General features: G+C 46.0%; 3 protein-coding genes across 15 annotated transcripts in view; 2 read left to right on the forward strand and 1 right to left on the reverse strand.

The window, feature by feature from the left end:
* USP3 (ubiquitin specific peptidase 3) overlaps nucleotides 1-14,820 on the forward strand; it is a 100,682-nt gene extending 85,862 nt beyond the window's left edge. For all 6 annotated transcript variants that reach the window (XM_018054316.1, XM_018054320.1, XM_018054318.1 and 3 more), the window contains 4 exons: nucleotides 5,482-5,600; nucleotides 6,797-6,910; nucleotides 7,045-7,112; nucleotides 11,054-14,820. In XM_018054316.1, the coding sequence (XP_017909805.1) occupies nucleotides 5,482-5,600; nucleotides 6,797-6,910; nucleotides 7,045-7,112; nucleotides 11,054-11,219 (467 nt within the window). In that variant the 3' untranslated portion in view covers nucleotides 11,220-14,820. The remainder of the gene's footprint in view (nucleotides 1-5,481; nucleotides 5,601-6,796; nucleotides 6,911-7,044; nucleotides 7,113-11,053) is intronic.
* On the forward strand, nucleotides 17,347-21,711 carry FBXL22 (F-box and leucine rich repeat protein 22). The gene is made up of 2 exons (XM_018054322.1): nucleotides 17,347-17,705; nucleotides 20,696-21,711. Exons 1-2 carry the CDS (start codon nucleotides 17,371-17,373, stop codon nucleotides 21,039-21,041), a joined length of 681 nt encoding a protein of 226 aa, XP_017909811.1. The 5' UTR covers nucleotides 17,347-17,370; the 3' UTR covers nucleotides 21,042-21,711.
* HERC1 (HECT and RLD domain containing E3 ubiquitin protein ligase family member 1) overlaps nucleotides 27,026-27,747 on the reverse strand; it is a 208,938-nt gene continuing 208,216 nt past the window's right edge. For 7 of the 8 annotated variants that reach the window (XM_018054328.1, XM_018054326.1, XM_018054325.1 and 4 more), the window contains exon 78: nucleotides 27,026-27,673. In XM_018054328.1, coding sequence (XP_017909817.1) covers nucleotides 27,488-27,673 — 186 coding nt within the window. In that variant the 3' untranslated portion in view covers nucleotides 27,026-27,487. The remainder of the gene's footprint in view (nucleotides 27,674-27,747) is intronic. The other variant, XM_018054330.1, reaches the window with a different exon arrangement.

Consider the following 27,747-nt stretch of genomic DNA (forward strand, 5'->3'; position numbering starts at 1 on the left):
CATATCACTAAAGAAAGTCATCAAACCACAAAGGAAGAGAGCAAGAAAACAGAGGGGAACTATCTAAAACAGCCAGAAAACAATTAAGAAAATAGTAATCGGCACATACCCATCAATAATTATGGTTAATTATGTCAAAAATTAAATGTAAATGTACTAAGTTCTCCAGTCAAGAGACAGAGCAGCTGAATGGGTTAAAAAATCAAGACCCTTGTATATGCTATCTAGAAGACTCACTACAGATAATAAGGACTCAGAGTGGAAGTAGAAGGATAGAAAAATACATTCCATGCAAATGGAAAACAAAGGAAAGCTAGGGTAGGCGTATCAGACGAAATGGATTTTAAAACAAAGACTGCAATAAGAGACAAAGACGGGTGATACATAATGATAAAGGGGTCAACCCAACAAGAGGGTGTGACATTTGTAAATATTTAGGCACCCAACGCAGGAGCACGTAACTGTATAACGCAACTATTAACAGACTTAAAGTGAGAAACAGCAATACAATAAATAGTGGGGACTTTAATGCCCCAATTACATCAGTGCATAGACCATCCAGACAAAAAACCCATAAGGAAAACACTGGCTTTAGATGATACATTAGATCACATAGATGTAACAGACAGACATACAACATTCCGTACAAAAGCAATAGAATACACATTCTTAAGGGCACAAGGAATATTCCCCAGGTCACATTTTTGGCCACAAGACAAGTTGTGTTTTTTTTTTTTTTGCACCACATCACACGGCTCATGGGATCTTAGTTCTGGACCAGGGAACAAACCTGGGTCCTCAGAAGTGAAAGTGTGGCTTCCTAACCACTGGACCACTAGGAATTTCGCCAAACAAGTCTTAATAAATTTAATGAGGCTGAATGCTATCAAACATCTTTCACACCCATGATGGTATGAAAATAGAAGTCAACTACAAGAAGAAAATTGGGAAAGTGACAGATGTGGAGCTGAAAACCACTTGCTACTGAACAGCTGGTGGTTCAGAGAAGAAATCAGAAGAGAAGTCAAACAGGACTTTCAGAGAAATGGGAAAGGAAATACAGCACGCCAGACTCACAGGGCGCAGCAAAGGCAGCTCTCAGAGGGGCTGTGCGTGTACGCTTAGCCGTGTCCGACTCCTGGTGACCCTGTGGACTGCAGCCTGTCAGGCTTCTCTGTCCGTAGGATTTCCCAGGCAAGAGTACTGGAGTGGGTTGCTGTTCCCTTCGCTGGGGGATGTTCCCAAGCCAGGGATTGAACCCGTGTCTCCTGTGTGTCCTGCACTGGCGGGCAGATTCTCTACCACTGCTCCATCTGAGACGCTCATTAAAGGGGAAGCTCAGAGCAGTAAACGCCCACCCTCAAGGAACAAGAAAAAGTCTGAGAAACATAGCTTTATACCTCAAGGGACTAGAAAAAGAACAGAAAAATGAAATCCAGAGTTACTAGAAGGAAGGAAATAGCAAAGATCAGAGCAAAAATATATGAAGTAGAGACAAAAAAGACAGTAGAGAAGATCAGTAAAATTAAGTGCTGATTCTTGGGAAAGATAACTGAACTGCCAGACCTTTAGCTGTGATTTACCAAGCGAAAAAGACAGGACTGGGAATTCCCTGGCTGTCCAGTGGTTAGAGCTCTGTGCTTCTACTGCACGGGGCATGGGCTCACTGTCTGGCTAGGGAAGATCCTGCACGCCATGGGGCGCGGACAAGTAAGTAAATGACTAAATGAAAGGCATATTAAAAACAATTTTAAAAAAGAGGACTCAGACAGATAAAAATCAAATGAAAGAGGAAACATTACAACCAATACCAGTAGGATCATTCACAGAACTAGAACAAATAATTCTAAGATTTGTGTGGAACCACAGACAACCCCAAATAGCCAAAGCACTCTTGAGAGAACTTGAGAGAAAAGAAAAAGCTGGAAGTATTATATGCTTCCTGCCTTCAAATTATAATTCAAAGCTACAGTCATCAAAATAGTATAGCATTCACACAAAAACAGATGTACAGATCAATGGAACAAAATAGAGAACCCAGAAGTAAATCATGTATACATGGGTCAGTTAATTTATGACAACAGAGACAAGAATGCACAGTGGAGAAAGGATGGTCTCTTCCATAAATGGTGTCTGGAGAACTGGACAGCCATATGTAAAAGAAAGAAATTGGACCATTAACTTAAACACCAATTAATTCAAAATGGATTAAAGAATTGAACATTAAGACCTGAACCCTAAAATCCCTGGAAGAAAATATATGCAGTCAGTTCCTTGACATCAGTCTTGGTGATGATTTTTTGGATCTGACTGCAAAATGAGAGGTAACAAAATGAAAAATAAACAAGTGGGACCACATTAAAATAAAAAGCTTCTGTAAAGCAAAGGAAATCATCAACAAAATGAAAAGGCACCCTACTGAATTTGGATCATGTATCTGATAAGGAGTTAATATCTAAAATATATTTTAAAAATTTTGCACAACTCTATAGCAGGAAAAAAAAACACCTGATTACAGTCTACCCTTGAACAATGAGGGGGTTAGTTCATGTGTAATTTATAGTCAGCCTTTCATATACACAGTTCTGCTTTATGGGTTCAACCAGACACAAACTATATAGTATTGTAGCTGCTAAGTCACTTCAGTTGTGTCCGACTCTGTGCGACCCCACAAACGGCAGCCCACCAGGCTCCGCCGTCCCTGGGATTGTCCAGGCAAGAACACTGGAGTGGGCTGCCATTTCCTTTTTCAATGCATGAAAGTGAAAAGTGAAAGCGAAGTTGCTCTGTTGTGTCCAACCCTCAGCGACCCCATGGACCGCAGCTTTCTAGGCTCCTCCATACATGGGATTTTCCAGGCAAGAGTACTGGAGTAGGGGTCATTTGCTACTAAAAAGTATCTGCATATAAGTGGAGTCAGCTGTAAGAAATGAGCAGATCTGAATGGACATTTTCCCAAAGACAAACAGAGGGCCAACAGGTATATGAATAGATGCTCAACATCATTAATGATCAGGGAAATAAAAATCAAGACCACAAATCGAATACCACCTCACACCTATAAGAGTGGCAGTCATCAAGAAGACAGCAACTAATGTGTTGAGGAGGGTGTGGAGAAAGGGAGCTCTCACTCACTGTTAGCGGGATTGTAAATTGGTGTAGCCGCTACAGAAAGCAGTATGGAGGCTCCTCAGAAAATTACAGACAGAACCACCATATGACCTAGCAGCTCCACTGCTGGGTATTTGTCCAAAGAAAACAAAAGCACTAATTTCAAAAGATATACACACCTTCATGTTCATTGCAGCAGCACTTAGAATAGCCAAGATACAGTGTCCAGTGATGGATGAATGGGTAAAGAAAATGTGATAACATGCACACACTCTCTCATACTCACTCACATGCACAGTGGAATATAATTCAGTCATGAAAAAGAAATCTTGTCATTTGGGACAACATGGATGGATCTTGAGGGTACTCTGCTACGTGAAGTAAGTCAGAGAAAAACGAATGCCATATGACCTCACTTCAGTTCAGTTGCTCAGTCATGTCCGACTCTTTGAGACCCCATGAACTGCAGCACGCCAGGCCTCCCTGTCCATCACCAACTCCCGGAGTTCACTCAAACTCACGTCCATCGAGTCAGTGATGCCATCCAGCCATCTCATCCTCGGTCGTCCCCTTCTCCTCCTGCCCCCAACTCCTCCCAGCATCAGAGGCTTTTCCAATGAGTCACAACCTCACTTAACAGAATTTAAAAAACAAAAATAAGTTCATATATAAGGATAACAGATTGGTAGATGCCAGGATCCAGGGCGTGGGGTCGGTCAAATGGGTAAAGGGAGTCAAAAAGTACGATTTTGCACTTGTAAGTCATGGGGATGTAATGAATAGTATGCTAACTACAGTTAATACTTTATTGCATATTTGGAAGTCACTAAGAATAAATCTTATAAGCTGTCATCAGAAGAAACAAGTTTGTAACTTATGGTGACTAATTGTAACTAGATTTATTGTGATCATTTCACAATATATATAAATACTTGAAACTGATGTTATGTTATAGTTTTAAAAAGTATGCTTAAAAAAAAAAAGCACATGGGTCCTCTGGACACATGTTGATCTGTGTAGAATCTGGCCCACTCATAAATCCTGCTAGACTTTGCCCCACTAACTTCCCTGAAGGGGCTCTTCCTTATACTCTCTGTAATGCCAAGGTGGACTATAACCTGAAGACTCTTGAGTACAATGTTGCCTTTCCTTATATGCTGTTTGTGCTTGCGATCCAACCAACTTCTCAAACCAATCATCGTACTGTTTTAAAGATGCATAAAGACATTATATATGATCTATAAAGACAAGCCAAGAAATGACTGAACAAAAGTTGGGATAGTGAGTACTTCGGGGGTGGGGTGGGGGCGCTGATTGGGAAGAGGCACCTAGGAAGCTCTGAACAGGGCTGGCCACCCCCTCCACAGCTCCAGGGGATGCCACTCACGTAAACTCTGGCTCCCCGAGTACGAGATAGTGCCTGTCCTTACCAGAGTGGTGGATACAAAGGCATGCATATTTTTCTCTGAAAAAATAGTATATTAATTTTCACAAAACAATGCATTCATTTTATATGGATTTCTGAATATATTACTGATTGTGCCAGGATTCGGCAAACTTCTTCTGTAAAGGGCCAGATGGTAATTATTTTAGGCTTTTCAACAAATAAAGCCTGTGTCACAGCTGCTCGGGTCTGCTGCTGTAGTGTAAAAGCAGCCAGAGAGTGTATAAATGAGTAGGTGTGATTACATCCCAGGCTTTATTTACAGAATCAGGTGGCTGGGTTTGGCTTGGGGCCAAAGTTTACTAAACCCCAGATGACGCAGTTAAATCTTTGAAAGGAAAAAATATACCTATGGTCCATCTCACAGGATTTTGAGTAGAGTGTGAAACAAAGGATTCATTGGTGATATTGTAGGAAGGTCAGTGATGAAGCCTTTTGTAATCTATGTTTATTTTTGAATAAATTCTGACTGTGAAACATTTGATCTAAATTTGACTTTTTTATGAACTTGGGGTTCTGTCCTTTGTTATATAAGACATTGAGAGAAAACTGCTGTTTGAACCTTGATTTCATTAGGGAACCACTTCTGTCAGAATTATTCAGATTAATTCTTTTACTAAAAATAGTAAACCCAACTACAATAATGTCATTTGTCATGAACTGATCATCACCAGATGTTAGACATGATGCCAGGCACATTATACATGTTACTTCTCTTCTTCACAACAGTTCTTCAATGTAGACTTTTTTGAGGGTCTCCATTTTGCAAGAGAAAAGCTGATTCTTCTAAGGTCACATAGCTAATAAAGCTGAGATCTGAACCCGAATTGTTCACTTTCAAAGTTCATAGTCTTTTTTTCCCTATAGTACACTTCCTGTATAAAAGGCATCCTCATTTAATGCTGCCAAAATCAATTTTGTTTTAGACTGTCTTCGCAGTTTTACTGACTTAGAAGAGCTTGATGAGACAGAGTTATATATGTGCCACAAGTGCAAGAAGAAGCAAAAGTCCACTAAGAAGTTTTGGATTCAGAAACTGCCCAAGGCAAGTGTTGCATTTCAAGTTATAGTGCAGTTTTGAGGGGGAAAATACTTACGATTGGTTGGAAGACAAATTATTTTTCTAACTTTATATTTATATAATCTGCATTGGTCTCTGGGGTCTTCAATAAAACTAAGCCCTTTATGAATTCATAAGTAAATATGTCCTGATCACTATTTGCAGAGCATGACGGGTGGGGTTTCCCCACCACACCACCAACATGCAGTTCTGTGACACCATGGGTGTCCTACATGCAATTCAACTCCATTCTGACACTCTTTACTCAGAGAGAGCATCAGATTCCACGAGTAGAGGCACTCAGTCCCACAAGATCGCCCTCTACATCAGACGTCATCACAAGCCCAGGCTGTTCCTTTGGGCTTAGGCTTCTGAAGGGACAACTGCAAACTGAGGGCTCCTACGACTCCTTGCTTGGACTTCAGACATCAGTCACGTGTCCCCATTGTCACTCCTCCTCGTGACCGACTAGGTAGAAATCAGAGGTCCCCATGACCCTCGTCCCTTCTTGGGTTCCATTAATTTGCTACAGCAGCTCACAGAACCCAGGAAACCTGTCTGCTTACCAGATTATCAATTCACGACAAAGGATGTTAAAGGATACAAATCAACAACCAGATGAAGAGATAGAAAGGGCAAAGTCCTGAACAAAGGAGTTTTTGTCCTCATGGAATTTGGGGCCTTGCATGGTGGCACGTGGAAGAGCTCTGGTTCCCCAACCTGGAAGCACTCCAAACCTTGTCCTTTGGGCTTCATTACACAGACACGACTGATTAAATCACTGGCCACTGCTGATGGTTCAACCTCCAATGCCTCTCCCCTCTTGGGGGTCAGGGAGGTAGGACTGAAAGTTTTAACTCAATTTCTTGATTGGTTCTCTTGGCAACAAGCCCCCATACCTCACTAACATAACAAAAGATCACTCTGTGTGGCTCTCTTCACTTGGGAAATTTCAAGGCTTTTAGGATCTTGTGTCAGGAAAGGAGACAAAACTAAACACATTATAAATCACAGTATCATAAAAAGGTATTCATGGAAGAAACCAATATCAAGATCAAAAGGAAAACTGACAAACTGCCTAAAATATTATCTAAGAGATATTAGTACCATCAAGTAGTTAATTTTGATTGAAAGGTAAATTAAGTGCTTGTTTATAGTTTTTGTCTTTATTTCTCATCCAGGTGCTATGCTTACATTTGAAAAGATTTCATTGGACAGCATATTTAAGAAACAAAGTTGATACATATGTAGAATTTCCCCTGCGAGGCCTAGACATGAAATGCTACTTACTAGAGGTAATGTAATTACGTTTGTTAGTAAAATTAAGTTTTCACGGAGAGAGGGTGGAGGTCATTGAGGTAGGGAGATGCTGATGTCATTGACCACTGCTCCTAACTCAGTCCTGGGATACCTTCTCCCCGATCTGTAGCCCGAGAACAGTGGCCCAGAGAACTGCCTGTACGACCTTGCTGCTGTGGTTGTGCACCATGGCTCTGGGTGAGTATGCCAGTGGGCTCTCTTGGGGTTGGGAATAGGGCAGTAAAGACCTGTAGTTTTGTACCACTCTCAGTAACTCTCTCCCAGCTCCCTCTACAACAGATTCACATTCATTCACTAAAATGGACAAAAATAGACAAATTTAATTCAGATGATCATTATATCTATTCCTGTGAGCAAGAACCCCTTAGAAGAAATGGAATAACCCTCACAGTCAACAAGAGTCCGAGATGCAGTACTTGGGTGCAATCTCAAAAATGACAGAATGATCTCAGTTTGTTTCCAAGGCAAACCATTCAAATCACAGTAATCCAAGTCTATGTCCCAACCACTAACGCTGGAAAAGATGAAGTTGAACGGTTCTACGAAGACATATAAGACCTTCTAGAACTAACACCAAAAGAAGATGTCCTTTTCATCATAGGGAACTGGAATGCAAAAGTAGAAAGTCAAGAGATACCAGGAGTAACAGTCAGATTTGGCTTTGGAGTACAAAATGAACCAGAGCAAAGGCTAACAGTTTTGTCAAGAGAACGCTCTGGTCATAGCAAACATCCTCTTCCAGCAGCATAAGAGACAGCTCTACGCATGGACATCACCAGATGGTCAGTCCTGAAATCAGATTGATTATATTCTTTGCAGCTGAAGATAGAGAAGCTCTAAATAGCAAAAACAAGACTGAGAGCTGACTGTGGCTCAGATCATGAGCTTCTTATTGCCTAATTCAGACTTAAACTGAAATAACTAGGGACAACTACTAGGCCATTCAGGTATGGCCTAAATCAAATCCCTTGCAGTGGAAGTGACAAATAGATTCAAGGGATTAGATCCGGACAGAGTGCCTGAAGAACTATCATTGTACAGGAGGCAGTGATCAAAACCATCCCCAAGAAAAAGAAATGCAACAGGGCAAAATGGCTGTCTGAGGAGGCCTTGCAGACAGCTGAGAAAAGAAGAAAGGCAAAGGAGAAAGAGAAAGATGCACCTGTCTGAATGCAGAGTTCCAAAGAATAGCAAGGAGGGAGAAGAAGGCCTTCTTATGCGAGCAATGCAAAGAAATAGAGGAGAACAATAGAATGGGAAAGACTAGAGATCTCTTCAAGAAAATTAGAGATACCAAGGGAACATTTCATGCAAAGATGGGCTCGATAAAGGACAGAAATGGTATGGACCTAACAGAAGCAGAAGATATTAAGAGGTGGCAAGAATACACAGAAGAACTGTACAAAAATGGTGTTAATAACCTGGACAATCACAATGGTGTGATCACTCACCCAGAGCCAGGCATCCTAGAGTGAAGTGGGCCTTAGGAAGCATTACTAAGAACAAAGTTAGTGGAGATGATGGGATTCCAGCTGAGCTATTTCAAATCCTAAAAGATGATGCTCTGAAAGTGCTACACTCAGTATGGCAGCAAATTTGGAAAACTCAGCAGTGGCCACAGGACTGGAAAAGGTCAGTTTTCATTACAGTCCCAAAGAAGGGCAATGCCAAAGAATGCTCAAACTACCGCACAATTGTGCCCATTTCACATGGTAGGATAATGCTCAAAACCCTTCAAGCTAAGCTTCAACTATACGTGAACCAAGACTATCCAGCTGTACAAGCTGGATTTGGAAAAGGCAGAGGAACTAAAGATCAAATTGACAGCATCCGTTGGATCATAGAGAAAGCAGGAGAGTTCCAGAAAAACATCTACTACTGCTTCATAGACTACATTAAAGCCTTTGACTGTGTGGATCACAACAAACTGCGGAAAATTCTGAAAGAGATGGGAATACCAGACCACCTTACCTGCCTCCTGAGAAACCTGTATGCAGGTCAAGAAGCAACAGTTAGAACTGGACAGGGAACACCTGACTAGTTCAAAATTGGGAGAGGAGTACGTCAAGGCTGGTATGTTGTCACCCTGTTTATTTAACTTGTATGCAGAGTACATCATGCAAAATGCTGGGCTGGATAAAGCCCAGCCTGGAATCAAGATTGCCTGGAGAAATAACAACAACCTCAGATATGCAAATGATACCACCCTTATGGCAGAAAGTGAAAAGGAACTAAAGAGCCTCTTGAAGGTGAAAGAGGAGAGTGAAAAACCTGGCTTAAAACTCAACATTCAGAAAACGAAGATCATGGCATCCGGTCCCATCACTTCATGGCAGATAGATGGGGAAAAAATGGAAACAGTGACAGACTTTATTTTCTCGGGCTCCAGAATCACTGTAGACGGTGACTGCAGCAATGAAATTTAAAGATGCTTGCTCCTTGGAAGAAAAGCCGTGATCAACCTAGAGAGCGTATTAAAAAGCAGAGATGTCGCTTTGCCAACAAAGGTCTGTATAGTCAAAGCTATGGTTTTTCCAGTAGTCATGTACAGATGTGAAAGCTGGACCATAAACAAGGCTGAGCACCAAAGAATTGATGCTTTTGAACTGTGGTGCTGGAGAAGACTCTTGGGAGTCCCTTGGACAGCAGGGAAATCAAAGCAGTCAATCCTAAAGGAAATAAACCCTGAATATTCACTGGAATGACTGATGCTGAAGCTGAAACTCCCAATACTTTGGCCACCTGATACAAAGAACTGACTCACTGGAAAAGACCCTGATGCTGGGGAAGACTGAGGGCAAGAGAAGGGGGCAATAGATATGAGATGGTTGGATGGCATCACTGACTTAATGGACATGAGTTTGAGCAAACTCCAGGAGATAGTGAAGGATAGGGAAGCCTGGCATGCTGCAGTTCATGGGGTTGCAAAGAGTTGGACACAACTGAGTGACTGGTAGAACTTTCCTTCAGTCTTGGTGGGAAAGCGTATTCCTGAGATACGTTGCAAAGCATGAAGAGAAGGCACACGAAAGCAAAATGGAGAAAGGTTCATTTGAGCCCAGCATTCACAACTAGTCTATTGTCCACGAAATCCTGAGTAGTCATTACTCCAAAAGACTGCTGATTTCCTTGGCCAATTGATATTTAAATGGAGGGAAGCAGGTATTATTTAGAATAAACTTCATGTTCTCTACTTTAAAGGTACATTTCTTACTTTGTTATGTAACATTCTTGATTACTTTTTTCCCTTGAAAGCCTGTATTAGGGATATATTCCTTCCTTTTTCTGGTCTGCTTGAGGATGTTTGTTTTAGCTTCAGAGCTGGCAAGCCACTGTCCATGTTGAAAATCCTCTTCCCTCTGAACTTTGTACATATTGCTCTGTTGACCTCACCATTCATAGTTATAAATGATAAGTCCATTACATGTCTGATTCTCATTTGCTTGTTTTTTTTCTTTGGACTTAAGAAATGACTTGAGAAGTATTTGTTTGGTAGTTGACAGGGATACTCTTAGTCTGGTGTCTTCAGCTCATGAAATGTTTTAAGGGTTTTTCTAGCAGTTTGTGAAGGTCTTTGTTCTGTCTAAAGGCTTTCTCCTAACCAGGAGGACTGACTCTGGGGCTCCATGTGTGAGTTGGTGGGTCATGCTGAGAAAGAAAAGCCTTTGATGGTCAAAGTTGGAAAGAAAGTGCTTCCCTGGAGGCAGATTTCTGTCCTATGCTCAGGTTTCTTCTAAGACTGATGGGAAATCTGGTCCTAAGTTTTCCATGTTTCCATAGGCCCTGACCTCTGCTTGTTAAGCTCCTTTGATGTTTAGTTTCTGTTAATCCAGTGCCGTGTAAACACAGCTTTGTGTGCTCCAGAAAATCTTCAGCTTCTGGTCAGTCCATGGCACTCCTCCCTGTTTTCCGGTGTCACTATAGTCCTTGTCATTTCGATGGGGTTCAAGAAGATAAACACGTGAGCTTAATCAACTGTCTTAAACTGCAAATCTCTAGAATTTATTCCATACACTACTTATTAAAATTTATTGTCCTTCTCGTATTTTATATGGTTGCACAGATTCTTGTGTGACTTCCGTAGACTTTTTCTTTGATCATTTGACCTTTCTTTACAGGGTCGGTTCTGGACATTACACAGCATACGCAACTCACGAAGGCCGCTGGTTCCATTTCAATGACAGTACTGTAACACTGACTGATGAAGACACCGTGGTGAAGGCCAAGGCCTACATCCTTTTTTATGTGGAACGCCAGGCCAAAGCTGGATCGGACAAACTTTAATACCTCCTCCAAATCATTATTCGTCAACTATGCCGGACAGACATTTCCAATTTTCCATAAATACTTGATCCAAGATTTAATTTCATTATGCACTTTTCAGTTTCCTGTTTTGGGTTTAGTTTTATTTTGTCAATGGTAGTGACTTATTGAACATGGGCACCAACTAATTTTTTTTGTTTTTAGTTCTACCAGAAAACCTCAGCAGATATTTTGATTTGCTGCTTTAGTTGTAATAATTCAGTTTTTATATGTAGTTTCAAGAACTTAGTTCTATTTGACTTTTTTATATTAATGTTCAGTTCTCACTTTGAGGCACATTTACGTCAATGCTTTGTTACTCTCATATGCTGAAAGCGAGAGATGTTCCCGACTGTGAAGAGCAATGTAACACCTACTGCCTTCTCACAGATCCAAGGGAGATCAGGCTGGCTCTAAACCAAGTATCATGTGTGCACATAAATCTGTGGCTCACGAGAGTTCAGTGACTGCTCAGTAATCATTCTTTCTGCTTGTAAAAGAGAACAGGAAGGGCATCATTAAATAGACCAGGTGACTGCTGCTCTTGATCTCTCTCAAAGGTGCTGTTTATCAGCACTAACTAAATAAATCGGTTGATTCAGTTATACCTACATTGCAAATTCAAGAATTACTTTTTTTTTTTTTTGGTTTGGGGGCACTTTCATAGAGGAGATAGGGGTACTGAACAGTCCAAATAAGACCAAATACACTTAAAAGTGTTCCAAAAATTCTGTGACTCAGCTACATGTTATCCAAGCATTATTTATCCAGTGTGAAGAAACTGTAGTGTTGTTTGCCTTTTTGAGTCAGCACCTAATTCCCCCATTGGTTGTAGCACTGGGGTTAACTGCATGTCCACTCTAGTCCTGCTTCTTACTTAGCCACCAGAGGTTGAGATGCTACCTTCCAAAGTTGATTCCGACCATCACCTAAACTTCGGGAACACTGTGGAGTCCACAGGAGGAAACTAAAGTCTTTAAGTTTTGACAACTCTTTAAAGCTCTCACTGGCCTATCCTCATTGCAGAGCAAATGAAAATAGCTTCACTTTGAATAAGTAGAGTTTTTCTTGTTTAGGTTAGCAGTCTTTTAAAATTGTTTTCAAGAAAAGTACACACTAGCACTGCTGCTGCTAAGTCGCTTCAGTCGTGTCCAACTCTGTGCGACCCCATAGACGGCAGCCCACCAGGCTCCCTGATCCCTGGGATTCTCCAGGCAAGAACGCTGGAGTGGGTAGGCACCAGCACTACTTAGCTTTAATTCAAATTGAAATCTGGAACCAGAATCCCATCTAATGAAGCTTCCTGTGCTTTCCAGAAGTGTTTTCAAGCCAGCCTGCTGGTCTTGGGGTGCTGTGCTTTCCAGAAGTGTTTCAGCCAGCCTGCTGATCTTGGGGTGCTGTGCTTTCCAGAAGTGTTTCAGCCAGCCTGCTGATCTTGGGGTGCTGGTGCACAACGTACAAATTAGTGAGAGGAGGAGGGAGCTCCGGCTGGGCCTGTGCAAGAGGAACACGCCCATTTTCATGCTTGCTGCTTGTTCCAGTCGGTATTTTCCTCCCATCCCAGTTCTCTACAAGTTCTTACGGGGGTAGAGAATGCAGTTAGTTTATGTTAAGCTAGCCAATCAGACTTTCTCATATTATTTTTTTCTGTTAAAAAAAATGGTCCAGATTTTAAGTGTATGGATGTAAAAGAAAGTTGAGTGGCACTCCCCCTAGCTTGGATATTTGAAGCTGCGGGAGCAGAGCTGCTCCATTCCCACTTTAATAGTAGCTGGAAAAATCCCACATTTTCTCAGAGCAGAACACACCTGCTAAACTGTTTAAAATAACTAGGAGCAAATTATGTCTGAATATCTACTGTCCAATACAGTGGTCACTGGCCACATATAGTTAAGTGTTGATTTTAATTAAAAATATATTGAAAACTCAGTTCTTCAGTCACACTGGTCATGGTTGAAGCTCTCAGCAGCCACTGGGCACAGGACCACCCAGGGCTGGACGGTCCACCTGTGTGCAGAGCTCTCTGACACTGCTGGGCTAGTTTCACTGCAGAGAAAAAAGCTTTGCCACCATGTAATCTTACAACTTAAAGAGAGCCCAGAAGATAAAACCAAGAGGAAAACATGTATTTAAAACAGTTTACAATGGTAAATTACATACTTCGAGCCACAACTTTTTGAACTGCAGAAATGACAGTCTCACATAATTTGATCTACTGTATCAGTACATTAATATCACATGTCACTGAACTAGAAACGTGCATCTCCTCTGACCTCGCTCCTATGAATCCAGTCTCTTTTGCTTAGAAGATACACAGCTGTAACTTCTAACATTTGCACTTAGATCACTGCGTGGGCCGCAGTTATAATTCCAACAAGAAAGCCTCGAGCAGTGTTGATGGAGGAAAATGGCCTTTCTACCAAATGGAACTTACAACAGACTAGACTACTTTGTTGGGGAAAGTGGTCCTCACACAGGCAACACTGTTGGCCTAGGAGATGAACACACCTCCTCTCTTGAATTTTGCAGTGTTTCTCTCTTCATTTTACTAAAGCAGACATGCCTGAAGGATACCATGAAGGTTCTTTGGAAAAGCGACTGGATCCATGTGAACTGTGCACTTGAACACCAGTGATGTAAATGTGCCTGTTTCTATTTTGAAAATTTTAACTGTGCAGCCTTATCACGCCTACTTTGAAAGCTGACCTTCGTGCTCTTCAGGGCTGTTCCCTGGCGCCGTGTTGCCTCTAGCACGTGTGGCTTCCCACTCAGAGAGCAGTGCTGAGGCAGGGCCTCATGCTGAGGCACAGGGCTCCTCGGAACAAAGCTTCCTCAGAAGTCCTCCCACACAGGTGGGTGAAAGAAACAGTTTGTGGCAACACAAATCTCTCTCCATGGTGGAGAAAACCTTTGCTTATCCACTGTATTCTACTCAGTGTCTAGTGATGACAAATGTAATGGAATTAAACCAGTAAAGTGTATGGGCCCTGGTTAAGTGTTAAATGTGCATCTCACCTGTGGAACCTACTCAGCAGCTTGGTTTCTAGGGTTGGGGACATATTTATTTCTTAAAGCCAAACCTCTCCTTCATTGGTTTAGTGTGTGTACATACGTCTGTTTAGATATACTTATCCCACTTCCACCTCTACCGTCCCCTAAACTCTCACGTTCCCTTTGTAGCTGAAGTGGCCTCTTCTCGTGGGCCCTGGAGAAGCTCCTGAGCAAAGTCTGTTTCTGCAGCCAGGAACAGATAAGAGGGGACCAGAGCGTGGCCGCAGGAGGGTGCCCACAGCGTAGGAAGGAGTGGGCGTGGGTGGCGTCATGCTGTAGCCCAAGGTCTGTGCATCACCTCGCTGGGTTAGGACCTTCCCCCTCAGGTCTGACTGTGATGGACTTCAGACTTCCCTCTGCAAGTGTTGGTTGTGTGAGAGGTAATCATTTCCACTGAAGCCTAGTTTGTATGATGCTGAGAGGATTACTTGTGCAAGTGACTGATTTAAGTTGTAATCACAGCCCTTTTCTGCTTCACCTACCTGAACTGTTTGATGGAAAGTATCATTAAAGATCTGGTCTCTTCCCTTTTGACCATTATTTCCGAACCTCTTTCAGTGGAGCTAAGTTAAGTGATGTACTTGCTCAAGCTACGGGCCTTTGGAATGAGTCAACAGGTAGCAGGTTTTTATGAACCCCTCACCACCGAGGGCTGCTGGTACACTTGGGCCCAGACAGAATGACCTGGAGGGGCAGGGTTGGCGGCAGCAGGTCATCCAGTGGCACAGTCAGGTCCCAAGGGAGCTCACCCGCACTGCGTGACTTCGTCGTGTCCTTCCTTGTGACGCTGATTTTATAGGAATGAGGTCTGCTTGCCTCCATCAGAGCCAGACAAGCCTGAGGAACCAGGTTTGGGGCTCTGAGCAAAGGATCAAACAGGGAAACAAGTGCCACTGTTAAAGAGTCAATACCTGCTTTACAGTAAGCTCCTGTGAGAACCACCCTGTGTCCACACCCATCGTTTTTCTGTTACTCATTTGCCTGTTTCTATCAGTCTTCTAAAACTGAAGACAGAGACGCCTGAAGCCCAAATGGTTTTGTCTCCAGTTCCCAAATCACACGTTTCCTTTTGGCAGCCGTGCGGGTCAGAGGCTGTGGAGGAGCCGAGTTCCACGGGGCAGAAAGGGAGGAGCTTGGAGGAACAGCTGTCAGAACACCCGGCTGTGAGCCACAGCCCTCCCTGCAGGCAGGCATGCCTGTGGACCCACCCTATATTCTGGGGTGCCTCCTACCACCCCACGTGAGGAGTAGCGAAGTGGCCCGGCTCTGCCCGTATTTGCTGCTCAAGCAGAGCTGTTGACGTGCAGCTTGGGAGACACAAGGAACCAAAATGACTCTCCCCTGTGGCTGGCATGCTTACACTACTCTGCCTTTAAGAAGGTGAAAGAACCAACTACTTCCAGGGATCAGCCCTCTAAAAAGTACTGGTTTGGAAAGGATTCAGGAGGGAAATCCTAAAGGCTTTCCAGTAAACACACCTGTGGTGTAGCAGTACCTTTTAAATAAGTTTAACTAGAGCCCAAAGAGGGATTCTGGCTAGTCAGCTGTCATTTGAACAATTAAAATGATTTGTGTGAAATATGAGCAGTTCCTAGTAACCCTTTCCTTGAGAAATACATCTTGCTTTTGGCTGTTTCTTGATGTATGTTGTTTTTAAGAAAAGCCACGCTTTCCATGTGACCTTGGCAGTGGTGGGGTAACCTGGGCACAGGGGACCGCTGCGCCTGGCTCCTCAAAGCACGGGAGCGAGCCACAGTGGCTACTCTCACCCCTCGGCTGCATTCTGCTTTTACAGGCAAAGCTGCACCAGGTCTGACCAAGCCTCAGTTCCAGAAGAGGGTCCTGGCACGTGTGCTTCATCCACACAAGTGGAAACAGTTTTCCCATTCCTTCCAATTCTAATTATGTGGGAAAAGGAACCAACAGTAACCACTGAGGTGGCCTCATCTAACACAGAAACAATGGTTCTCATCTCACGACTGCAGCCCCCAAACCATGCAAGACATAGGAGACACAGACATAGGAGTTCACAGGAGGGGAAATACAGTAGGGTCTGGTGAAGGACTGGGAGCGAAGTGGTACTAGAAAATGGGTCCACAGATTAAGAAATCTCAGTTTTGTGTTAGGAAGGGAGAACTCATGAATAAAACCTCCAGGCAATTTACCTAGCGCTTAACTGCCAGGAACTAAACTACACACATTCACAAGGAGGATGTGTGGCTGGCTTACAGGGCAAGAGTAGAATACTTCAACATATAATTGCTTCAAGCAGTTTTGTATTAAGAGTTACTTCATCCATCCTGGCACTTGGGGAAATATAGATTAGATACAGCAGGACACGTAACTGCAAAAATGAAAAGCCAAGTAAACAAGTTTAAAATGTGACACACACACAGAAGAACCTTGGAGAGCGAGAAGCTACTTAACACAAATCTCTTATGAAAAAGCTCAGGGTAAAAACAGAGCCAACTGGGAAATCCCTCTGCTTGGAGGGGGGCAGCAGGATTTGAAGGTAGCTCAGCCTAGGCTGGAAACCACTATGGAACAAAATAACACAGAAAAGGAGCATCGACCACGGCTTCTGCTTACACCTCCAAGCATAAAACCATCACCTTTAGTTCTTCATAGACAGCAGGCTTCTTCACATTGATAGTAGAGCCGAAGACTCATATTGATGTCCCAGGAAATAAAACCAGATACTATTTACAATTAGAGTCCCTCCCAGTGAGTAGAGACTGCAAGCCTGGACAAAGGTGGTCCAGCCAGCACCTCGAATGAAAATGCCTAAAGAGCTCTCTGCCTAACACCATTGTCAGCTAAGAGGAAAGAAATCCCCTTTAAGGAGGCTATTGAACTTCAATATGCTGCTTTTCTGCTGAAAACATAAGCCGAGCCACAGACTGCCGCACGTATGTCTGGGTCTGGGCTTCCCTCCTCCTTAGAGTGCCAGCACCAGTTGTTGGCCAAAAATAAACACCATTCTTCAACCATATATGTCCACCAGCCCAGAGCTGGGGAGGAGCAGCTGGAGGTAGGTCAGGTCCCTGGGCTCCAGCCACACTCGGTGTGGCCGCTGTGTACCATGCACATCACCCAGCTCAATCGGGAGTGCCTGCTGCACCTCTTCTCCTTCCTGGACAAGGACAGTAGGAAGAACCTTGCCAGGACCTGCCCCCAGCTCCAGGACGTGTTTGAGGACCCTGCACTCTGGCCCCTGCTGCACTTTCGTTCCCTCACAGAACTCAAGAAGGACAACTTCCTCCTGAGCCCGGCACTCAGGAGCCTCTCCATCTGCTGGCACTCCAGCCGCGTGCAGGTGTGCAGCATCGAGGACTGGCTCAAGAGCGCCCTCCAGAGGAATATCTGCAGCCGGCACGAGAGCCTAGTCAATGATTTCCTCCTCCAGGTGTGCGACAGGTAGGCCGCCTCCTGAGCAGCGCTGGCATCCAGAGCTCTGGGAGGCTCCTGGGAGTCTGGGAAGAGTAAATTACGAGACCAAGACGTCTGCTTTGGGGAGCCTCAGACTAGGCCCAAGGCAGACTCTCCAGGCCCACCCACTACGCAGTCTCCACAGGATGGACAGAATTATGGGGGGGAAAGGGTGCCAATCTTCCTCTTAGCCTCACAGGTCCTGGAGCTGCTTCCGCAGAGAGGAAGAACTAGGCTTCAGCCTCTCCTGTGCTTCTGGCAGCTGTCCTCCCTGGCAGCCATTAAGGGCTGGGTGGGTCCAGCTGGGCCTTCATTTTCAGTGTCAGGCCCCAGGAAAAGGTTTCAAGATTCAGCAATCAGCTCACCCCCTTGACTTTGCTCCTGGCAAGCAAACCCCAAGACCTGTGAAGTGCAGCTGAAGGAGGGTTAGGCTGCTCGGCTCTGGGTTAGATGAACCAATCCAGGCTCCAGCCAGGGTGCAGACAATGGTTTCCTTATGAGAAACTTACTTATCTTCAAAAGTTACTGCGAGGACCAGTAAACTGAAGGGAAGAGTGCTTTAGCCCAAGTTCTCAAATGAGCAAACCAAAAAGTCTGACAGGTTGTGTGATTTGTGCCACAGTCTAGGATTACCAGATGTTAGCAAATAAAGATTCAAGAGGCCCAGATAAATTTGAACTTCAGATAGACAGAATAATTTTTGGCATAAGTATGTCCTAAATACATCCTATATTTGACCTGTCGACCCCACAGTGGCAAGACTCCCTTCAGTGCCACAGCCTCCTGCCCAGAGCAGTCCATGAAAGAATAGTCTTCCTCAGCCAGGCTCTCTCTGAGCCTTTACCAGTCCTGACCTGCCTTTGAGGAAATGATCCCCTCGTTCACTAACTAACTAGGTTCAGTCTGCTTGTTGCCACCCAGGTTTAACAGCTGCTGTATTCCGGCAGCCTAACAAGGAACAGAAGCAAATAGTGTAGTGGCTCCTCCTTTCTTTTTTTTTTTTAAGGCCATAGAAGAAAATTAGATGGATTTGGGGTTGGTCCCTAATGAGACCATGCCATTTTGATGGGTTTAACAAGACCCAGTAGACAGACAGGGAAGTGATACGTAAAGGGCCAAAAGTCTGCCCTAAATTTCTTCCATTCTTGTAAGAGAAGCAGGTATAACCCCCAAACTAGAAAGGTGTGGACTATACCTGTCTGGGTACAGCAAGGGTCACGAGTGTCATAAAAAAGCAAAGGGCTTGGGGCTGAGTCCCCCAGTACTGCTACTGTCTGACCATGTGACCCCCAGCCCAAATATTTAAATTCAACTTCATTTCTTCCCCTGTGAAATGGGATAAACTGCCTTATCTCACAGGCTAATTTTGGATTAAATGACACAGTAGCACTGGCACACAGGAGGTACGGATACCTGTGCAGCAAACCTAGATCTGGCAATCACCTGGGGACAGCTGAGGATGGCTGGGCAAGGAGTCCATGGTTTCTTTTGCTGGCTTCTTCCTGCCTCGGGATTATTCTAAAGGTTCTCAAGAGGAAGGAATCATGTTAACAGCCTTGGGGCTTGAACGCCTACCTAAACCTCACCACCACCCTGAAGGTAACAGTTCCTCTCCCACTTGACAGATGAAGAGGTGGTGCAGCAAGGTTCAGGTATTTGTCCTGAGTCAGACAGCAAATAAGGCACAGGCAAATCACTTGAGCTCCCTGAGCCAGTTTCCTCATTCGAGAAACTGGGGGTGGAAGGCAGATATGAAGACTAAGGAAGATGTGCAAACTGGGAAAGATGGGGTGTTCTTGGTGTGTGGATGCAGCCATGTCGTCTACTTTAGTTCCTTCCTTCCTTCCTAAAGCAAAGGGAGCTGAGCTGGCTCGGTCAGGTGCAGCCCAGGGGCATTGAGGGAGGCTGATGGGGAAAGGGAAACCCTCTGTGGCCTGGCTCCAGCTTCCTCTGGCAATAGGAAGCCAAGACCTGCACCCATGAGACAGGTTCTTGACTGGAAGCAGTCTGGTCCTGCCTGCTCCCAGGAAACATGGCTTAGAAGCACCCACAGAAGGCCCTGCACAGGCTCCAGACAATTCTAATCTCATTTAGTTCTCAGGACAATCCCACTGGTGGGCATTATTCTTTCCCAGCCAACCTCAAACATACATACCAGGTAAAGAGTGACAATCAAGGTCGCAGCACAAAGAAGCCACGTCCAACTTTGCTCAAGATCTTTTCCCCAAGCAGTTGCTGGTAAGATTGGTGCAGAGACACCCCCCTCCCTCCATGCTTTCCGGACAAGCTACCCGTGTCCCTGAGTGTACCCACAACAGGCCTAGGTCTAGCTACCTGTGGATCTTGACTTCTGGCAGGCTGGCATCCCAGTGGAGTTGCAGTAATTGCCTCAGTCAACTGAGCTGAAACCAGGGCTCTAGAGCTCGGAACCAATACTCAGAGGGGGCCCCGATGGCCAAGAGTTGGAATGGGCCTGACTCTAAGACACTTCACGGGAAACTCTCTCTGTACTGTCCTGCCATGATCACCAGGGCCTCACTCATAGCCAAGTATGGTGAGGTGGAGTAGCATCAGAGCAAGGGACGTGGGTCCCAGTTCAGATCCCGGTCGTGTCACCGCGGGCAACTTCCCAAAGGGAAACTCCCTAGGTTCGATGAAAGTGAAGGTCGCTCAACCGGATCCAACTCTTTGAAACCCCATGGACCATACAGTCCATGGAATTCTCCAGGCCAGAATACTGGAGGTAGTCCTTCCCTTCTCCAGGGGATCTTCCCAACCCAGGGATCGAACCCAGATCTCCCGCATTGCAGGCGGATTCTTTACCAGCTAAGCCACAAGAACTAGGCCCGGTACTCCTCTATAAGATGCGGTCTCCCAGAGTTGGCACTGGGACCAACCAGCCAGGGAGCTAGGGGGCGTGACCGGGGGCGGCAGGCTAACCGCATCCTCCTCGGCCCGGGCCCGCGTTCTCTCCGCAGGTGCCCCAACCTGGCATCCGTCACGCTGTCTGGCTGCGGCCACGTCACCGACGACTGCCTGGCTCGTCTGCTGCGCTGCTGCCCGCGCCTGCGCGCGCTGCACCTGGAGAACTGCGCGCGCGTCACCAACCGCACGCTGACGGCCGTGGCGGCGCACGGGCGCGCGCTGCAGACGCTGCACGTGGACTTCTGCCGCAACGTGAGCGCGGCCGGCTTGAGGCGTCTGCGCGCCGCGTGTCCGCGCTTGACGCTGCGCGCCGAGCACAGCGCCGCCATGATCCCGGACCAGCTCCCGCGCGGCCCGCACGCGCCCGGCGCCGCCCTCCGCAAGTTGCTTTTGCGCTAGGCCCGCCGGGCTGCGGGCAGGACACCGGCCCCGGGTCTCCGAAGGAGCTACTTGTGTTGAACGCCAGCTCCTAGACAGCCGCCACATCCTCAGCCAAGACAGGGATACGAGCGCCTACCCCATATTACGATTTTATACATTGGCTGAGTGCGAGATTTGATGGCCGGATGCTTGGGAAACACTCGATTGTTTCTCGCTGAACACCAGCACATTTTTATGTTTATCTTGCGCCCCGGGTTCTCCACTTGGGCTCTATCCCATCCTTCGCAGCTGAGGCTGCAGCTGCGGGGAGCGGAAGGGGACGGGGGTGTCCTAAATCATCCCCGTGGGGAAGTGTGGCCACCCGGAGCTCCCCAGAGGTGTGTGAGGGGCAGCACTCTCCTCAACCCCTCCTTGCTGCGCCAGAGGGAGGAGGGGTAGAACCCTGGGCCTGAGAGAGTCGAACCTTTGCTCCGTGCCCACCCCCAACTCGCTTTGAGTGATCCTAGAAAATTCTTGTTGATGTGATTCTTTCATAAACTGCAGCTGTGCTTGTTTTCTACCGTTCTCCCATCCATCAGAAACGAAGGAAAACATTTGACAATCCCAAAGTAAAGACTTAAAAACAGAAGCAGCAGCCCTGGTTAAATCTTTGGTTAACGAAACCATTAAAAGCCAATGCCAAGTTAAATTTTTACCTGCTAGCTTTGAACGTTGGGCACACACCTTGAGTTCAATTTTATAGCTTTAGTCACTGCTGTCCCATATTTAGCCACCAAAGTAGAGACTTTCAGTCATCAGTCATCCTGCAGCCTCCTGGTTCCAGGTACAGTGGGAAAATTTGGGGTAAGGGGAGAAGGCAGGGAGAATGGTGAAGTGGTGGGCGACATAAACCCTGGCTACTCCCATCACCAGCTGAGATCAAGGCCTTTGACCCACCTGAGACCAGGTGTTTCTTCTTTGTGAAAGGGGCTCTTGATGCTTACCCACTGGTGTTGGGCTGCACCCCGTAGGCCTACAAGGCCTGCACTTGCTCAGCTTTAATTCTGAGAAAGAGCCCAGAGTCAGCAACAGAGACATCAATGGTTTAATGGTTAGAGGAAACTTAATGTCTGAAGCAAGATCCTGGAGTGACACCCCACTGTATGCAGCAGGCAGGACATTGTGGCAGTCTTTGCTTGGGAGAGGGGAGGGGAGATGACCAGTTATAGGGGAATTGATGTCAGGTGGGCTCATTAGTTACCAAGGAAACCAATGGTGGGGCATGCCCCTCAGGGACCCTTTGATATGAACAATCATCAGCTGGGGCCTGGGGCAAGTATCTAGGAAGATGGGTCCTATATGTGTAGGGTTTAGGGGAAACAGGTACTAGTCAGGCAGGGGACTTACAGAGAACAAGAGAAGAGCTATCTTGAGGGGCCTGACCAAACATATGGGTTCCTTATTCATTGCCCAGATATTGGGGAAACAGCAAGAAAAAAAAGAAGACACTCTGTTTTCATGGATCTTATGTTCTAATGGGGGAAGAAACAGTGTACAAGCCAGTGTATAAGAAGGTAAGTACTGAGGGAGAGGGGAAAGTACAGCATAAAAGATATTTGGGGACTGCTGACTAGGGCCAGGAAAGGGAAAGCAACTTAAAAGAGGTTGACGAATGTAAGCCCCCTTGAGAAGGAGGCATCTGAGAAATGAAGTGGAGGGGTGCAGCATCTGGAGGAAAATATTCCAGACAGAGGGAACAGCCGCCAGCACAAAGGGCCCAGATTAGGAGCATGACTGGTATGTTGCGGCTAAACAGAGTGAGTGAGGTGAGGAGACAAGGTGAGCAGAAGAGATGATCAGAAAAATAAGGGATAAAGGAGGCCTCAGTGGTTATTATGAGGATGAAACAAGAGCTGGAGATCCCCACACTCAGGCTATCCCCAGCAGGCACCAGGGCCCCAAGATGATGATGGTGAAGGCCCAGAGGTGCTGACTCTAGGCAGTCTGTGAGCAGGCAGACAGCATCCCACCTTGCCTAAACCCCTCCAGGGACTGCTGAAGGCCTCAGTTGCTGCCCCTGGGCCCCTGGTTGGACCAGCACTTAGCCCAGAAATAAAATCCCATTTCATCCCCCTGTAGGAAAAGCCAGCCTTGCAAAGTTACCAGCTTCAGTGGAATGGGAGGGCCCACTATTAGCCTATGATGATACACAGGCTTCCTCTGGGTGACTTTCTAGTTTACCCACCATTGCTCTGAACAGTGGAGAGAGGTTTTTAAAAGGAAATTAATTTTTCAGCCACTACTGAAAACAATGTTGAAAGCAAGCTCAGGCTTCCAGGGAGTTAAATGTTTGTTTAAAATGAAGCCACTTAAACCCCATGGATTTGCTTTCATTATCTCTGATAAGCCCCAGTTCCCAGAGGTCCCATTTGCCCTGAGTTGGTGGTTTAGTCTGGGGAACAACAGGCTCCTGGTTTCTAGCACTCCTCTGACCAAGCACAGGTCTGTCCTCTCCACACCTCAGCGTTCTTACCTGTGTATTGGGATAGCAAGAAAATCTTGCTTTGCAAAGTTCTTTTAAGAATCATGGGACTGTGTTTGTAAAGCAAACAAAGGTTATTGTAAATTCAGTTGGAATGTCAGTAACCTGCACTCCCTTGAGGCTCCTTTTCCCACAGCTCTTTGATAATGAGCGTTCAGTTCCCTTTGATGCCTAGTAAACCCCCATGTACCAAGACTAGTGATCAGAGCACTGAAGCTGTGCTGACAGCTGTGTCCAGCCTTGTTTCTAGGGCTCCAGTTAGGCCCTGCCCCCTGCAGGGGAGCTTTGGGTCCCTAAGCCCAGGCCCATCTGAGATGCTTCCAGAAGGCAGGCACTGACTCTCCAGCCTGCCTTCTAACAGTCACTGTTCACAGCAAAGGCAGTGGACAGAACACAGTGCCCTGCTTAGTCCAAACACAGCTTTCACAGTCTTTTCTGATTTGCATATTCCAGGGGGCACTGTATACTTAATTAACCCACCAACTCATTCATCTCACAATCATTTACTGGGTACTGGCCCTGGGCTGGGCTAGGCACTACTTCAAGGGAGTCAGCCTAGTCAGAAGATGTGCCGCTGGGGTTGGGCAGGAGTTTTGAGTTCTCTCCCAGCTCTGCCATCTGTAACTTCTGACAAGTTATGACTTCTCTGAACCTCCATGTCTCTATTTGTAAAATAGGACCAGGACACTTTCGGTGACACTGTGACAAGATTATATCTAACTGTGTAGTGCCTGGAAGGGGGAGGGTAGGAAGAGGCAGCTTCACATCCATGGTGGGGTTATGCCTGGCAGAACCCACAAGGCCCAGGCACTGGGAAGCAGCAACACATGTTGAAAGACATGACCTTTAAGCCAGACCTGGGACTGACTCCAGTTCCTGTAAGGTTGGTATCAGCAGGCACAGCTCAGAAAAGACAGGAAGCCCAATGCATCTCCAGAGAGGGACGAGCTGGGGGAGATGGGAGCCTGACCCAGAGCCACCTGGAAATGGGCTTGGGGGTTATCTATGCCCTCAGAGCCTCCATTAGAACAGACCACAGACTTTGCCTAGGTCCTGAATGCTAACTCTTTTCACTCTGGCCAAGGCAGCCAAAGTGAAAGCTAGGGGGAGGGTGCAGAACCTCAGCACCAGAGCAGAACAGTGACCCCTTAGTGGGAGGCTGATCCCAGTCACCACATCGTACTGGCTGACCCTCAGTGAAAACACAGACTGGGGCCACATGCTCTGAAGTCAGGGGCTCCTGACTGCTCCCTAGGAAGCAGAACCTGCTGGGGGGATGCTGCCTTTCAAAGCTTGTCTTAAGGGACACACTGGCCTGTTTCGGCACAGGCTAAGCATCTGCAGGGGACTGACGGTGCTCCCTCAACTCTACTAGCAGTGTGCTGACAGGAAGCCAGGACTCCCAGCTCTCATCTATTAAGTACCTGTGATCCAGCACTCTCCTTCTCCTGACCTTGAATTCCTGGTCTGTAAAGGCAGAGACCATGTGATGCCTTAGTTCTAGCATTCCTTCAACTCTGGGATTCAATGCCCAAGACTTGGTTTTTGCTAAACCCGAGCTCACCAGATGTAGGTTTCATCTGGCTGGCAGTGCTGGGCAAAGGCCACAAAGCTGGGAGGCCCACAGAAAAGATGCATTTTGAAAAGGCCTCTGAGGAAATGTTAAAGGTTGGGGGTAAAAGTCTCTTGAGACCATCTAAGGGTGACAAAAACTGCAAGGATTTGTTAACTGAATAAATCCAGCAAGGAAAGAAAAAGACCTAAACCTCTGTGGGGGTTAAAAGTGAACTATGGGGGGAAAAATAGTTGCACTAGGCTGATTTCAGGTCCTCAGATCAGGGACTCCTGGCTTCTCTCTCCTACAGCTTCCAAAAGTAGAGAGAATAAAGCAAAATGATAGGTTTCCAGCAAAGAAATGGCATCTGTTATAAAACCAAGGTGTCTCTGTAAGTTTCCTCACAGAGTTAGGGCTCCTGAGAAGCTATCCGTTAGGCCTGACAGGTGGGAGCTGGAAGCATGAGCATCAGCCTGCTGTGGGTGCCCTTTCCCCGAGTCCAGAGCAAACTGTGGCAGCAGAGCCCAGAGCCTCATGAAGCTCAAGGCCTCATTTTGATTTAAAATAGTCTGAGACTACAGACATAGCCTTCAGCTTGCACACCCTCAGCCCAAGCTCAGCAAGAGGGAAGAACCACTGGTTACCAGGAACCAGCCCAGAGGGCCTGGAGAGAACCCTGTGGTGCAGTCCAGGACTTCCGCAGCACAGAGGCCTCTCTTCTCTGCAGTTCCTTGTTGACCTAGAGGCTGACAGTGCATTCCCACTCACTGAGTGGGTGCTGCAAGCACAAGGACCTTCACTGTTGCTTCTGACTGAGCTCTCAGGTCCAGTATTAAAGGCCCAGACCCTGGAAGCTATGGTCTTCTCCTGAGACACAATTCCAACTGAAGTCTCTTTTCCATAAAACTAAAATGTCATCATTCTAAATATTATTAGGCATACTCACTGGGAAATATCCATGCACCACATTATCTTGGCAAGCAAAACCACATTTTCCTTCCAATTTCTTTTTGCAAACACATGCCTTTTACCTACCTTGTGGAAAACAAGTAGTTGTAAAGCTCTCTGGCACCTCATTTGAGCAGGCTGTCAGCCTTGACCTTGTCCATGAAGTACACTGGAAGTATAGTGGGGCATGAACTCCTAATGGATGAAAGAGACAAGCCACCTGAAGGCTGTGCCTGCTCCCTGTCCCCACTCCCAGAGCCTTCACAGCTGCTCTCCAGATGGCCCTTTCTCCCAGAACCACATGCTCATTCTGACATGCCTGAGCAAATGAGCACATAGCCCAGAGCCTTCAAGGGCTGCATTTAAGCACCAGGGTGTAATCCTTTCCCTAGTCCCCAGTGCAACTCCCTACCATCATTCAAGGACATAAAAGCCACTCCTTAGTTCTCACGTTCATTCACACATTCACATGGTCACTCATTCATGTAAGTGCCCCCCTGGCCACCTTCAGAGTAGATGACATGTTATTGTAAACTGCCCTGCTCATGAATTTCATCACTCTTTCCACTGGTTCCTCAAAGGGCAGTATGGGGGTGGCAAGGGGGGCAGGGGGGTGGTGTCAGAACTCAGTAGAGCTGTATCCTGTACCAGGTATCCTGGGCTGTTTAAGAAGGCTCCTATGAGTGTGTCGCACTTTAAACCAGCTCTGGAGGAGGCGGAAGCATGGTGCAAAAGTATGGGCCAAGTGGCTGACACAAGGGCCTGTGATGAGGGAACCCAGTGAGAGGCCGAGGATGACAAAACCAGTGAATAGAAGCTTTCACCTGGGGCTGCTATACCCATGTGGGCCTCTGCTCTGTCATTTCCAAGCAAAGTCCAGTGTGAAGGAATGCTTCTGATGGATCAAAAAGCTGTCAGAATGAAACTTGAAAGCTCACTCTCTCTTCATCAAAGCTCCAATAATAAAAGCAGCCCATACACTGATTCCTGAATCAGCTTTATTTCTCTGCATAAGGAACCCTGCACAGGCAATTCAAATTAAAACAAAATAAATATATGAATATTCATGTAAAACTGTCCTTTCTAATGAACAATTATACACAATGTACAATTCCATGTTCACTGGGCGGGTTTACAAAAATGTACCATTCCCAACTAAAAATGCACCAAAATGGTTCCATGCAAACTTATCAAAAGTGACCAAAAGTATGGAGGGAAAAACCTGACTGAGAGCACTTTGTCTTTTTTTTTTTTGTACAATCACAGAAAAATAAAAACATCTAATTTCTTTGTTATCTTTAGAGTAACTAAATGTGGCCACTGTTTATAACGTCGGTTTATGTTCCTAAAACATCTATGTAGTTACCATAAAAGTGTACCAACATTAAACTGGAAGTGAACATTACTGAGAAGAAAGAGGGGTGATGGCACCCTCGGCAGTCAGTAGTCAGTGTCGGAGCCCTCAGCGTTGTCCACGTTTCGTGAGAGCATGTAGTTGTCCATGTCGATCGATCGGCAGTTGTTGATGGCATAGCGCAGGCGCTCAGCCATGACCAGCTGGCTAGAGTAGGGGGGCAGTCTCAGCTGGAAGAAGCAGGTCTGTGAGGTAGGCAGACTGTCGTAAGGCTGTGGAGAGAGAGACCCAGAGCTGTGACTGCAGCATCAGGGTGTCGTGGCAGGGGCGGGTGGGGAGCAGTGCT

Source organism: Capra hircus, chromosome 10, assembly GCF_001704415.2.
Source record: "Capra hircus breed San Clemente chromosome 10, ASM170441v1, whole genome shotgun sequence".
NCBI lineage: Eukaryota > Metazoa > Chordata > Mammalia > Artiodactyla > Bovidae > Capra > Capra hircus.